This window comes from Equus caballus, chromosome 4 (genome assembly GCF_041296265.1).
Source record: "Equus caballus isolate H_3958 breed thoroughbred chromosome 4, TB-T2T, whole genome shotgun sequence".
In the NCBI taxonomy this organism is placed as follows: domain Eukaryota; kingdom Metazoa; phylum Chordata; class Mammalia; order Perissodactyla; family Equidae; genus Equus; species Equus caballus.
In genome coordinates this window covers 57,802,386-57,817,705 of record NC_091687.1, presented here as the reverse complement: position 1 = coordinate 57,817,705, position 15,320 = coordinate 57,802,386, and the positions used below count along the sequence as shown (strand labels likewise).

Below are 15,320 nucleotides of genomic sequence, written 5' to 3'. Positions count from 1 at the left end.
ATTTATTTTTTTCTTTTTTTAAACAAACTCTTCAATTCATAAAGAAAAGGTATATGGAATCCCAATAGATAGCAAAGAGCAAATCCATTCCTGAGGAGAGAAGACAGCAGGAGTTATAATTCCCACTCCGTATTCTCTACTATACACTCCTATGTACAGATGACGAGTAGGTCCCCTCATCTTAGCTGCCCTGTCCTCAGGGCATACGCTGCCCACACACTGCTCTCCAGGCCAGCTGGCAGCCCCAGAACCTCATATAATAGTATTGTTGTTGTTTTTCAAAACAGGAAATCAGATGCCTTATTACCTACGGAATAGGTCCATATTTGAACCAGGTCATGCAAAGTTTGGGGCTTATGATCTGTGCTGCTCTGCTAGGAGAGCAGTCAGCATCCCTGCTATGTGGTAACTCTACACACACGTGCAGTTGCAAGAACAAGGCCCATACTGTGCCGACAAACCCCAGATGTGAATGTACACAAAATGTGAAAAATATGAACATGCTGTTCAAAACGCAAAGTTTATTCAATTAAAGGGATGTCCTTTATTCTGGGATTAAGCCCTTCATTTTTGGTGTTAAAATTTTCTTTTATAATAAACAACAAGGGAGATGACTTCTACTCACTCTTTGAGATGCTTCCTAATCGTTTTTTCCTCAATGAAAGCTTTACAGTCCTGTGTTCTGTTCTCTTATACACCCCTTATCTCTCATATACACGGCTGTAATTTTATACTGCTTGTATGATATGGCGGTAGATGCTTGTCTTACCAACAATGAGGTGGGCTCCAGGTGAGCAGGTGCTGGCTCCTACTCATTATCATACTCCCAGGGCCTAACACATCACAGGCACTCAATAAATATTTGCTGAATGCTGAATGGATAGATGAATGAGTAAACACATGGCAGTTAAAAAAATTCTTCTAGACAGAATAAAATATTAATATCTGTGTCCTATTTTTTTGAGGTTTCGCTGTTTTATGAAATTTTGAAGACAGTGAACCTCAGATAAAAAATACAAGGTCACAACTTTTGTCTTTCTCTGAAGTTTTTTTTAATTCTACTTAGATCAAATAATATCAAAAACTGCAAGGGCAAGAGATATAGCACTGTATTCAGAGAGGTGTGGTCCTAATAAGCAGAACGTTGTCGGCAGGGCCGAGACTGACACAAGCCTGGAACTGGCAATGTGCAAGCCAGCCTTTGGAGTGTTTCTTGTTCTCCATGAGAGCAAGGGTCAGAATGAGGGGCAGGAGGGAGAGAAGACAGCATCACTCAATGATAAAGCCATCCTAGACAGGCATCCACATAAGGGAGAGGAAGCCAGGTGCTCTGCCCATCAACCAGAGGCAGATCTGAAGAGACTTGACTTAACAATCACGGAAGGGTGAGGTTTTGCAACATCTGACTTTTTACTGGACAGGTGAGTAGTTAAGTTTTTTACACAAGATCAAAGATATATCATGGAAATGACTTGTGTGAGTACTAAGTCTTTCAGCTTATGCTGTGCTACGGTGTTAATCTGATGCTCAGAATGAGTGTTGCTCAGCATCTCTGTTGAGCTATCAGGTTCCCTAGACATGTTGTAGTATGAGCCAAGAGAAAATCACCCATACTGTCCGTTGCCAAACTCCGAATATGAATTGCTCTCTCTTCCATCCAAGAAAGAAGAAGAAGAAGAAAAGCCTATATTGGGCCTGAAGAAAAAATACTATAAAACTAAGAAAAATGAAAAAGTGTCCAGCAGATTGAAAGGAAGATAATTCCACTGAAGCTAATTTCATATAAGAACCTGAAGAAAAGGATAAAAACTTGCTCACACTCTCAAAAGGCTGTAAGGAAAGAAAATTATAGAAACCCATAATAAGAGAACAGGCCAAGATAAAGGAAGAAGATAACACAAAGGGATCCATAGAAGAACATATATAATAAAATACAGCACTCTTCCGAAAAATATCTGAAGCATAGAAAACTGGAAGGAAATATACCAATATGTTTTCAGTAGTTACCTATAGGCAACACAACTAAGCATAGTTTTTATTTTCTTTATATGATTCTGTATTTTTAAATTCTCTACAATGAACATATATTTCTTATATAACCAGAAATGGATCTCTCTCTCTATATGTGTATATATATATATATTTAAAAATACAGAACCAAATGAAGAAAATATATATACAAGATATATACACACACACACCCTTAAATACATAGATAGATAACAAGACAGATATCTAAAATTTTGGGCAAGAATCAGGGGCTGCTACACATATCAGGTGCTCTTTTTCCCTATGGCATCGGATGGCCAGGAAGAAAGGCAAGAAAGAAAAGTTTTGGGGTTCACTAAAGTCAACAGGAGAGAAGATCAAAGTACTATACTCTAGTTGTAAGAAGAGAATTACATAGGAAAAGATGCACATATACAAATGTGAAGGAGAGAAGACAATTGGCATTTATCCATTGGCTTATTTCAGGCAATCCAAGGACACACATCTGATCATCATTAATCGGAACTGCCCTGTGGGATTCAGAGGTCACATTTTGCACACCAACAGGTTCTCACTGCCCTTGCATTCCAAATGGGAACTGGCTTTGGGTGGTGAGCATGGGTAATGGGGTGGCAACTCCACATCATTTAGCTTGACCTGCCAGGTGTGCTCACCAACCCTTGCAACACATTTAGCTTCCCATGTTGCCCAGCTAGGAACATATGCAAAGGAAATATCAGCTTATCAGAAATTGAGTCTTCAGTACATGCTGCTGGATATCACAATGTATGAAACTAACAGAGAGCAATCTAGAATTCTTTAAAAAAAATTTTCAAGGATTTGAAGGTAATATATACGGATGAAGAAAAAGAAGCTGCCATTTTCTTGTAAAAGGTGATCCATTTCTTTGCCGTATTATTTCTCCCTCAGGGCAAGACGCTGACCACTAACCTTTCTGATGATGCAGAAAACTTAGTGACAAGGCCAAGAAGGATTAGGAGTATTTGAAAGAGATCCTATTCCTCCTTAGCATTAAAAATCAAAAAACAAAAAAGCTCCTCCTACACATTTTAGCAGGAAAGAAGACTATTCAATTAGTAATCCCGTGACAGTGGGGGAAAATGATTCATATCTAACTCCAAAGTAAATTCTAGCTTGTACTAAGGTAAATACAAAACAATGAGAGTATGAAAAGGACTAGACAACAACGGAGATGAATACAGAACTGATCTCGGTTTCAGTAAGGCCTGCCTAAGCACAGAATCAAAGGAAACACGTAAAGGAAGAGACTGATGGATTGAACAAAGTAAAAACTGAAAACTCCTGTACATCTATCTGCACTATATGAATATTAGTAAGTTCAAGGAGAAAAACCATATCACTATCTCCATAGATGCTGAAAAGGAATTTAATAGGTAGATACTTCCTGGACAAGAGACATATCCTGAATCAAAAGCCAACATAAGACATGATAGTAAAACATTAGAAATACGCTCATTAATGCAAAAATCAAGACAAATTCGTACTATCACCATAATTATTTAACATTCTCCTGTAGATTTACCAATGCAATGAGGGAGGAGAGCAGATAAATAGAATATGGCGAATATCATTACCTGCAGGCTACATGATACCAACCAACTAATAGAAACTATCAGAGAGGCAGGAAGGTCGCTGGTTATAAAATTAAAAATCAGGAGCTCTCCCATGTACTACAAACAACACACCACCAGAAAACTTTATGAAAGAAATATTCCTTCTACAAAACAATACACGACTTTATGTCATAAAGATTAAATTCTCCCTAATATAAAATAAGCTTTCATCATGATTTCAATAAAAATGAAATGTGTTTGGAATTTGACAAAATGATTCTGCTGTTTATCCAGACATATAAACATATGAGAACACACACACACACACAAAAACTAGATAAGAAAGAGCAATTAGATATTAGATACAGCGGTGGATAATAAAGCTTTAATAATTTACAGAGTACAAAGCTGGGATCAGCAGCAGAAAGACTGATCAAGAAAAGAAAACAGGGGATCCAGAAATAGACCCAATTAATATGGCTATTTGTCATATAATAAAGGTAGTACTTTAAATCAGTAAGGAAGAAATACATGATATTGAGATAAAAATGTATCTTTTTGGATGAAAGCAACCTCTGAGCTCACTCTTTACCACATATAATATCAAACATATTCCAGACAAACTATAGTTTTAAACATAAACACAAAAGCATGCCGGGCCTGGAATGGCTGACGCTGCTGCTATTTCAAAATCCACTTGCGATTTTATTCAAAAAGTCCACGTGACAAGATCAAATATTCACTTCCCCAGCCTCCCCGATAGGTGGAGGTGGCATATGACACACTTGTGGCCAGTTAGACGGCAGCTTAAGGTTTGGGGAGAAGCTTTGGTTTCCTGATACAGAGAGCCCCCGTGTCTTCATCCTCTTCCTTCTTGCCTGGAATAGAGTCCGGATTGCACTCATCTCGTGATTCTGGGGCAGGAAGCCTCAGGGTGAGCGCAGGGGGACGTGAAAAACGGGAAAGCAGGGGTCTGTCAGGGGATTACGAGCTAGTCGGGACTCAGCGATGTGAGACGCTCAAGGAATTGTTCTTGGAGATTCTCTTATTTGTTGCCCAATTGAGCCCCAACTGCTTCTAGTGAAGAGTTTTCTCATCTTGGAGAAAAAAATGCTTTCCTAAATTTACAAGAAAACTCAAATCCATAAAGGAAAACACTGATTAATCTAACGTTAAAATTACAAAGTTATAAACAAACAAACATGTATCATATATACATTTAAAAGACAAACGACAGAATAAGCAAAATGAGGCACATATATAAGACTAATTGCTTAATCTACATAGAACTCTTAGAAACAAAACATGTCAAATTTGATGGAAAAGTGGGCCTTTAAGACTTAGCCCCGGAAGTTACTCAGCCTCACTCTACGGCCCTGTACTGTACTCTATTAGCTGAAGCAGCCCTAAGCCCACCCAGATTCAAGGAGAGAGGACTCAGACTCCACCTGTGAGTAAGAAGGGCATCAAAGCATTTGCAGGCATATTTTAAAACCACAAACTGCATCTATTGAACCTAGCAATTCCCCTTCTAGGAATTTATCCTACAGAAGCAAGCAAAGTTGTGTATGAAAGATGTACGTAAAGGACATACTTTTATTTCAGTACTGTTTTTAACAGCTGTTCTCAAAATTTCAGCACGCCCCCAGAATCACCGGGAGGGCTTGTTAAAACATAGGTTGCTGGGTCCCACCCAGAGGTTCTGATTCAAAAGATCTGGGATTGGATAATCTGCATTATTTTTCTGAGGAAGATTCACCCTAAGCTAACATCTGTTGCCAATCCTCCTCTTTTTTTTCCACTTGAGGAAGACCAGCCCTGAGCTAACATCTGTGCCAATCTTCCTCTATTTTGTATGTGAGACACCTCCACAGCACGGCTACTGAGTGGAGTAGATCTATGTCTGGGATCTGAACTCACGAACCCAGGCCGCTGAAGTGGAGTGTGCAGAACTTTAACCACTTAGCCATGGGGCCTGGCCCTGGATAATCTGCATTTTTTAAAAGTTTCAGAGCTGGTTCCATGGCTGAGTGGTTAAGTTTGCATGCTCTGCTTCGGCAGCCCAGGGTTTCACTGGTTCGGATCCTGGGTGCAGACATGGCACTGCTCATCAGGCCATGCTGAGGCGGTGTCCCACATTGGAAAACCAGATGCACTCACAACTAGAATATACAACTATGTACTGGGGGGCTTTGGGGAGAAGGAGGAAAAAAAATAAAATAAGATCGGCAAAAGATCTTAGCTCAGGTGCCAATCTTTAAAAAAACCAAAAATTTCCTAGATGAGGTTGACGCTCTTGCTCTGAAGAACAGACTTTGACAGCCAGTGATCTATAACATTCCTATCTCGAATTCTATTATTGTACTTGTTTTTCCATTTCATAAAGAAAATTTCATCCAAATATACCACAATGGGACAGTAGAAATCCTTGGCTTTGTTACAACCTGGCAAACATAGTCTTACTAACATTTTTGATGGGGAGAAAACTCTTTAGGCAACTGAACCACAAATTCTGATCCTCTAACCTCAGCCCAGAATTGCTCCGTAAGACTAATGTGGAATTTGAAAAAGTAGGGCAGAGGAGAACCTTACAATTCTTCTATACTCCAAGCAGAGTAATGCCACTTCCCACCCCCTTTCCTGGTGTACACCAGGCTCTGTGGCAGCCCCAGAGCCTGTGACTCACTTGACAGGCGTGCAATACCAGAAGTAGCAAAGCAGTAACTTTTTTAGGTTACTAACCATTTCTATACCAGGAAGCCTGAATTTTCCTTAAATTGGCTTCCTGCCATGAGTTTGGAGGTGTTTCTTGTCTTCCTTAATACTCGATCTTTGCTGCTGCTATTGTTTGGTTATAGTATATCTCCATAAGCTAAACTGAAGCATAGAGTAATGTATGGGGAGAACCATGGGTTGAGCCTCAGATCCTCTGAATAATACGCCTCAATTATTTGCCCTGAAGTGCTGACATAATTCACTTCCTTAATTCAGACCTCTCCCACTGCTCCGTTAATGATTTACAAACCCCTCACATCATCCCAATTTACTTTCCCAGCCTGATCCACCTCATTATCCCAATAGGAACTCTATGTTCCAGTCATTTAGAGCTTTCTTGGGTTTCTTCAAATATGTACCATACAGTCTATCTTACTCATATAAACGCTATTTCCTCTTCCTGAAAGTTCTTCCCAGCCTGTTGCTTCCCCATGAAATGCAATCCACGCTCCACACCTGGCACATCACTTCCTCCAGGTGGGACTACTGCAGTTAGGAAGGATGCTGCCCTCCTCTGTAACCCATGGTGCTACCTAATTGGTCCTGTACTGCAATTATCTGCGGTGTCTCCTGTCTCCTGTAATAGTGTAAGCTCCTCAGGACAGACACCACATCCAGTTCAATCAAGTATCACACAGGCTGCTCAGCACAATGCATCGCAGGAGCTCAGCATCACAGGAAACTTTAGGAAGGTACACTCCAGATATGTGCATGTAAAAATGCAAAGGTCCTTTCAAAATGAACGACAACGTGTCCTTAGAAAAAGAATGGCAAATTCAAACTCATCATATGAATTCTGAAATAGAACCAGATCATAGTTCCAACAGCAGGTTTTAAATAATATGCAAGTAAAGCAAGGGTTTCTTACTTTGAGCTGTAGTCGCACCCTGGCCAAAAAGAATTTCCAACAATTTTCTCTGGAGTCCACAATGCCCAGACCACGAACTTCATTACAAATTCCAGAAATTATCTTGTCTACATCTTCATCACTGAACAGATCTGGGATTTCTCCTGCCCTCAAAGGAATGAGTAGAATTTAAATTTTAGATATGACATTTTAATACTCGAAATGCTTTACAATAAAAGTTCAGCTTAAATGATAAAGAGTTTGAAATCAGAAATGCCATTTTTCTTTTTTTCCATTTACAAGACACACAACACAATGAGAACAAGCTATGATGAACACACCCACTAAACTCGTACACGTAGGAATAACATTTACTTCACTGAAGGCCTCTCCCAGACACTTCACATCCATAAGGAGACTAAGAAAGCAATACACCTCAAATTAGTTCGGTTTATAGGTTTCTCCCCAAAGACTGCCCCGGAAAACATCTCAAAGACAAATTATCTCTCTTTAAAGTTCACTGAAACTACAGATAATTTGTCATTGGGGAAGATCTTTCAAGAAATGTGTTGGTCTAATCACCTGACGCCAGCAAGTCATTAATCAGCACAAGAAAGCTCTCATCTAGAACCTGGGCATCTGTCAGCAGGAACACAGTGGGCATGTTCTTGGCTCCAGCTCTGATGTACAAATTGGCAAGATCTACCTGTAAGGAAAGGAGGCCATCATTCATGTTTTGTTAAAATGCTGATGCGACACTGGGAGTACGTGTGCGAGTGCTGGGAAGAACTGAAGAACTGTAACGTGAGAGCCGCATGTTGTACTTTCCCTCTGTTTACATATTCTTTCCTCTCAGTGACCCCATTATAGGGGCAAATGGCATGACATCACCTCCATTTCTGGCATACAATGATGAGTGTCATGTTTGTGGCTTAATGGAGCATAGGGGTGAAAACAGGCTGCTGCTAAACAAGGCCCTTCTCATAGAGTGAGAATGAATTCAGCGGTGCCTCTGTCAAGCAAAGCGGTAGAAGGAAGTTTCTGCTCACTTCAATAATTGTCTATTTCATTGAAAACAGTTTTTGTTTGGTTATTTATTTAGTTTTGTTTAGTAATATTGAAAGCATGTGATTTATTTTTCTGGTTTAAAATAGCACTTGCCACAACTCTAAGTATTATTTTGTAAGTACTGTTGTGATTGAAAAGCAAAATTTTAAAAACATGTACAAATTTCTTGAATGTATTCCCATCACATTTTTTTTCCATAATCTTATCCAAAGTGGAAGAAATCTATTTGCACTTGTAAACAAAGTATCTTTTCTTTTCCTCTATCATACAGGAATACTAACAGTATTCAATATCAGGCGTAGTCAATGCAAAGGAAAAAACATTTGCGTAAGCAAGTATTAAAATATTTTCTGAGTCAGGTCTAAAGGTTTATAGGCTTATATACCATAAACATTCTTAGAAATTTACTATTACTAATCTGACCATGAAGGAGAAACAGCCAAAGAGGAATAAATCCTCTAAAGAGCTTTCCCCACTCTTTGCCTGGTTGGGGAGGCCCTGGCCAAATCTGGGAGTCAGAGCTGACATGGGCCAACAACATGGGAAGCTCTGCTATCACCCCTTACTCACCTGAAGGTCCTGGATTCCAAAGCCTTCGGTCAGAGTGATCTGGAACACCTCAAGGCCACAAATGTAGGCTGCCAGCCGTGACAAGCTCTGCTTGCCACTGCCGCCCACTCCGACCAACAGTGCATAACCCTGAGGGGTCCGGAGGATTCGGCTGATGCGACACCTGGTAAGAGAAAGACACCCACAGCAGCATGAAATTTAAAGTGCCTAGGGACTATGTCTGTCGTATTTTTTAGATAAATACTTCGACACTCAATTCCAATCTTTATTTCCAAGCTTTAGTCTTGTTCCTCTGTTTCCCCATCATGGAAAGACGCTGCCTGCATCTCCCTCACACTGCTTGCCTAACAAACTGTCCTATGCTAGTGACATCTTGGATTCACTCATTGCTTTACTACTCTCCACCAAAACTCAAGGAAGGAAACATATACAAGGGCTGTTATGTAAGTTTCAAGCTTTTTTGATTAGTAAGAAAGATCCCAACTTCACATCAGCATCCATGTATGACGACATCAAAGGGAGAATGTCTGTGCCAGAAACCTGGGTTGCACAATCACTTTGGAAAGAATGGATTTTTTTTAGATCAACAAGCATCTCATGTATGATTTACTTCACGCAGATTAAACACTCGCCTCTTTCTATGATTCTTACTTCCTTTGCACCAAAGCTTTTGCTACGCCTCGAGCACTCCAGAAAATTTACTGAAACCATTCAGAATCACAGAGGTAAATTTCCAGCAAGGCCAACTAATGCCTTGTTCTCTATAACCAAAGAGATTCTGAAAGCTTGAGCTAGTGATATTACTGCTATATTTCACAGTTAGGAATAAGTTGTCTTTAACATGATCAAAATGTGGTTGAAGAAATATGAAAAAAATAGAAGCATAAAGATACCAAAGTGCAAAAAATTGGACACTCACGTTTGCTCATGGTTGCTTTTCTGAAACGAATTTAAACTTGAGGCCCTGAATGATCCATACATATGGCTTTTTTAAAGAGCCTTTTTTGGAAAAATGAAGTTGGGCTCACTTACACGTGGACCAGCATGTGTGCGCATTTCCTAAAAATCTTCATAACTCAACAGACAGGTTATTTTGACAAGCTCAGCCCTTTCATTAAATTTTACTTTACATGACCACACAATAGAACCATCTTGGTAAAGCTGTAAAATTACTCTCATACAGGTGAAACTTCAAGTTAGAAAGCAGAGTTTTCATTTCATTTTAATGTGTGCCTTGAGGTTTGTACCTCACAATATTCCCTCAGCAGGAAACTCTCTGTCTACAACACTCAAGGTCGCGCTCTGAAATCATCTCTAATGCTGAGTTAAATCTGCTTCTAGCTCATAATCTTGGTCAACGAAAGAGCCTTCCTTTTCAGCCACTTGAGATTCCATGTTGAAGGGTTATACGGGAAGACTCTTTCCCTCAGCATCAACGAGAGGCTGAGCCATAGCATGCATCAGCCATGACATACACAGTGTACACCAACCCAACCAGAAATGGTGTTACTAATAATTCCAGCCATAACATACATCAGCCATGACATACACAGTGTACACCAACCCAACCAGAAACGGTGTTACTAATAATTCACTTAACACCACGGGCACAGATTCCAAATAAAACGGTCATCAGAGGATTGCAAATGCAAAGGGATCAATAAAACAATCAATACTTACCATGCTTATAAGAACTGATGAGGAAGAGGCCTCCAAAGTTTTTCTTAGACACTTGGGCTAAACATTTTAAAGAGTAACTTCTAAAAATTTAATTCTCCACATTTTTTTTGTCTTTTTGGATTTCCTTTCTCGCATACTTCCTTCTTTCTTGACTTACTTTTAGTCATGATTTATTTTGATCTTTGTCCACATATCACTTGTTAGAAAGGTATTATGAATTGAACATCCCCCCCAATTCATGTATTGAAGTCCTAAGCCCAAGTACATCAGAATATGACCTTATTTGGAAATAGGGTCATTGCAGAAGGAATTAGTTAAGATGACGTCATACTGGAGTAGGGTTCCTAATCCCATTTCTAATCCCTTTTCTATTTTTCTGCCAAAAAAAATGTTCCTCCTTTTTTTCTAATTTGTATAAAAGTATCAAACAGGCTGGTAATGCTCCTGTTTAGCACAGTAGGCACTCAATCAACACAACATGCTTAATCAACAAAAATCAGTTTGAGTCTATCCTGTCTCTGCTACTCATGAACTTGATGACTTTGAACAAGTCACTTATCTTCCTCTTTCTTAATATTCTTACCTAACAGGGCTAGAGTGAAATAAAATAGAATTATGGCTGTGACAGCCTTCAGAAAGTAGCATACCTATGTAAGACATTATTAAGATTGTGACATAATTTATAGAGACGCATAGTTTTACATTGTATGGCAAACAATAGATAAGAGCTGATAGTTCAGAGGGCTTCGTATGATCTATTGAGAAACCACAACAGCGGGGATATCCAGCCACTTTCACTGCGTGAAAAAGCATCACGACTAGTCAACTCACACATGTTGCATGGCATCTTCAAATAAAACAAGGGGCATGGTAGCATTCAGTTCATTGTAGTTGTCTAATGTTTCTGTCAGAATCGTCTTCAGCACCTCCCAGTCTTTCACAGGCATGTAACACGGGTCTTCCCCGCCATTAGCAAAGTGGCAGTAGATGAGCGGCTGTTGAAGCAGCACACGACTGTCTACACCCTGCAGGAGGAGGAAGAGAAAGACATAGTCATGCCAACGATCCAGAATGATCCACCTGGAGGCAGAGTGACCTAGCAAGGGAAAAGCTTGCAGATCAGTCCATGAGTAGATGGGTGGAACGTTTCCAAGTACAGACCAAGTATATTCTGGAATCACAGCTGTTTCAGCAAAGTAAGTATTTATACACTTTACTCACATTCTTATCTAACTTCTGCCCCAGCACCAGCAAACAGTGACCTCTAACATTCATAAACTTACTTCAAAATATTTATAAGCAGTTTCCAGCAACTTTTTCTGGAACAAATCACAATCCTTTGTGTCTATCAGTTTGTCTCCATAAACACGAGAAGATTCATGGAGCCACAGGCGTATTAAATCACTTGGACCCTTTAAACATTCAGGAGAAGCAAATAAAATCCCCTACAAGGCAAGAAAGGGAATAATTAAAAATTCAGAAGCTGATGACATTCCAAGATAATATTTTCCTTTAACACTTTCTTTAACTTTATACTGAATGTAGCAGTTTATTGAGTTAAAAGAAATACTATAAATAGTAGTTTTATATTTATACATACACCTACATATTAGTAGTTTTACTCAATGAAGCAACATTTAAAAAGTTTACTACCATTATACCCATTTTTAGGAATGAAGCTAAGACTGTATTTCAAGAGCCAACCCAGGAACTAAATACCACATCTGAGAACTTGTGCTTATTAAGTCTCCCAACTGATTAAGTTGCCAAAGCCAAAGTACAAACAGCTCACATAAAAGTCACACGACCATAATTTTTTTCATTCTAAAATCCTTTGATATCAGTTAATCTAACCCTTTCATTTCATAGATGAGGAATATGAGACCAAAAGTAAATTGCCCGAATTCACACTCTGTGGCTAGATCTGGGACTGGCACCAAAACATTTTGAGCCCCACGCCTCCTCAACACTGCCCTTCAGTATCTTGGATTCATACAGACCCGCTCCTCATGAGAGGGTCAGCTAGCTCTGGACTCAGAGGGCAACAACAAGAGCTGTAGAGAACTGGCTGCAAGAGGCTAAACAATTACTTGGTGGGGTCAGGTGCCGCTGACGGACAGGATGCGAACAGTGAGCAGCAGCCCCTCCCCCCACCGCCTTCCTTCCCTTTTCTTCTAAGATTAAAAATCTGCTTTTAACAGCTCTTCACTGGGCACAGACTTTCAGGCAGGTGCTAGACATATAACGATGAAAAGCAACGGTCCACATTCTCAGAAAGCTGTTGTCTAATGCAGTGTTATGGTCTTTTGAAGCAGTTGTTGGTTGATTTAGAAATGAGGGTTATAAAACTATAAAGAAACAAAACCCACCAAATATAAAGAAATCCATGAAGTTTTCATATTTAGCCAGTTTACTACCTCTCTCACAAAAGAACTTAAGCCATAAATAACTTCAACTACTTTCACTATACAAGGTAGACTAAAATAGTTGGATTTTTAAAAAATTCTGGGTTTTAAACTCCCTCTTTGGAATGTCCTTTCTAAGTCAAATACACAAACACTGTCCTTTTACCAGGTGAGCCAGGTAAGTGTCAATATCAAACCAAAACAATCTAGCAAGCTAAGAAATTGGAATTTCTCTTGATATATGTTTAAAAATCACATCACACAAATATGAAAAAATGACAAATTACCCCTCTTACTTGGCACAAAATAAAGCACTCAAATATTTATCTGGAATAAATTAAATAGAGAGTCCAGACTATCCCTGCTTCTATCGCTAAGTCTCTGCAACCTGAGAGAAACCACTACTCTCATTGATAACATGGGAATAATAAACCTGCCATGCTTACTTCATAGAGAAGTTTATGGTGCAAAACGAACGAATACATATAAAAGTATGTAGCATAGTTGTAAACTAAGTTCTATAAATAAACGCCATTAATATTGTTCCACCCAAGACGTATAACATAGAGCCATTGAGGTACCTGGAAGATGTTTGACAGGTCTCTCAGATTAAAGAGGTAGTGGAATTTAATAGCTGTGGGTAAAAAGCTACGTGTCATCATCTGATAGAATGCGATCGTTGCTTGTATCAAAGTGGGGCCACTCCTGAGAACTGATGGACCAAACGATTGCTGCTGGAAATGGAACCTAAGGATTTGGCTATAGATGGTGTTTAATGCATCCAAGGATGGAAAGTTGAATGCAAACACCGTGAAATGTCTCTGAAAAGAAAAACAAAAATAAGAAATTGCATAAAATCAGGACTATAATGGTACCAGTAGACTGCAAAAAAAAAAAGCCCTATTTTTTCATCCCTTCCTGTATCTGTGCCCATTGCCATGTAACTTCGCAGAACCTCTCACTCTGACTCTGGGCCTGGCCATAGGGCTTGACTGAGCCAACAGAATGAGGTGGAAGTGACGGTGTGTCAGTCGCAGTCAGAGGCTTGTGTGTTTCCCCTTGCTCTCTTAAGGCTCTACCTTTGCTGTGAATTCTACAAGCCTGCTGAAGGGTGAGAGGCACACGAAGCAGCGGCCAATCACGTTACCGCAATCACTCCAGCCAAAGCTACATCAGCTGACAGTCAACTCCCAGACATGTGAACAAGCCCAGCCAAGATCATCAGAGTCACCTAGCTGACCCCCAGCTGACTCCAGGTAATTAAGTAACACTTATTGTTGTACGCTGTTATTGCATGTATGTTGCTACTGGTGGTGGTTGTTATTAAAAACCTTATACGCACACAAAAACTTACATATTTATAGCAGCTTTATTCATAATTGCCAAAATGTGGAAACAACCAAGGTGTCCTTCAATAGGTGAATGGATAAAGAAACTGTGGTACAACCATACAATGAATATTATTCAGTGATGTAAAAAACTGAGCTATCAAGCTATGAAAAGACATGGAGGAACCTTAAATACATATTTAAGCTAAATAAAAGAAGAAAATCTGAAAAAGCTACATATTATATGATTCCAACTATATGACATTCTGAAAAAGGCAAAACTATGGAGACAATAAAAGAACCAAGAATCAATTCAGGGGAGAGGAAGGGATGAATATGTAAAGCACAGGAGATTTTGGGGCAGTGAAATTATTCCGTAGGATATTTGAGTGGTGGATACATGTCATTATACATTTGCCAAAACTACAGATTGTATAATGCAAAAAATGAACCCTGATGCAAACACTGGACTTCAGTTAATAATAACTTATCAGTATTGGCTCCTCAATTGTAACAAATGCAGCACACAATGCAACACGTTTAATAGGGTAACATGAGGTGGGGGAGTGAGGGAGTGCATGGGAACTCTATACTTTGAGTTCATTTCCTATAAACCTAAAACTGCTCTAAAAAAATAAAGTCTAGGGGCTGGCCCCATGGCCCAGTGGTTAAGTTTGTGCGCTGTGCTTCAGCAGCCCAGGGTTTTGCCGGATTAGATCCTGAGCGCGGACATGGCACCGCTCATCAGGCCACGTTGAGGCAGCGTCCCACGTGCCACAACTAGAAGGAAGCAAAACTAAAATATACAACTATGTGCTAGGGGGACTTGGGGAGAAAAAGCAGAAAAAAAAAAAAAGAAGAAGATTGGCAACAGTTGTTAGCTCAGGTGCCAATCTTTAAAAAAATAAATAAATAAAATAAAGTCTATTAACTAAAAATAAAAAACTTACATGCTTAACCAAATGTCCAGTAGGAGATCTACTTTGTACATCAAAGCACCAAGAATCAAGCTCTACAACGTTTGAACATTACACTGAGGGGCTATGTGGGAGAGAGCAGGGCT

At 39.5% G+C, this 15,320-nt stretch overlaps 1 protein-coding gene across 3 annotated transcripts in view; it reads right to left on the bottom strand.

Annotated features, from left to right (window-relative positions):
- The window catches only part of DNAH11 (dynein axonemal heavy chain 11), a 295,727-nt gene that overhangs the window by 121,254 nt on the left and 159,153 nt on the right, over positions 1 to 15,320 (bottom strand). For all 3 annotated transcript variants that reach the window (XM_070264673.1, XM_023639347.2, XM_070264674.1), the window contains exons 49-54: positions 13,511 to 13,750; positions 11,808 to 11,969; positions 11,356 to 11,549; positions 8,845 to 9,007; positions 7,789 to 7,912; positions 7,228 to 7,370 (exon numbers count right to left, since the gene is read on the bottom strand). In XM_070264673.1, the coding sequence (XP_070120774.1) occupies positions 7,228 to 7,370; positions 7,789 to 7,912; positions 8,845 to 9,007; positions 11,356 to 11,549; positions 11,808 to 11,969; positions 13,511 to 13,750 (1,026 nt within the window). The remainder of the gene's footprint in view (positions 1 to 7,227; positions 7,371 to 7,788; positions 7,913 to 8,844; positions 9,008 to 11,355; positions 11,550 to 11,807; positions 11,970 to 13,510; positions 13,751 to 15,320) is intronic.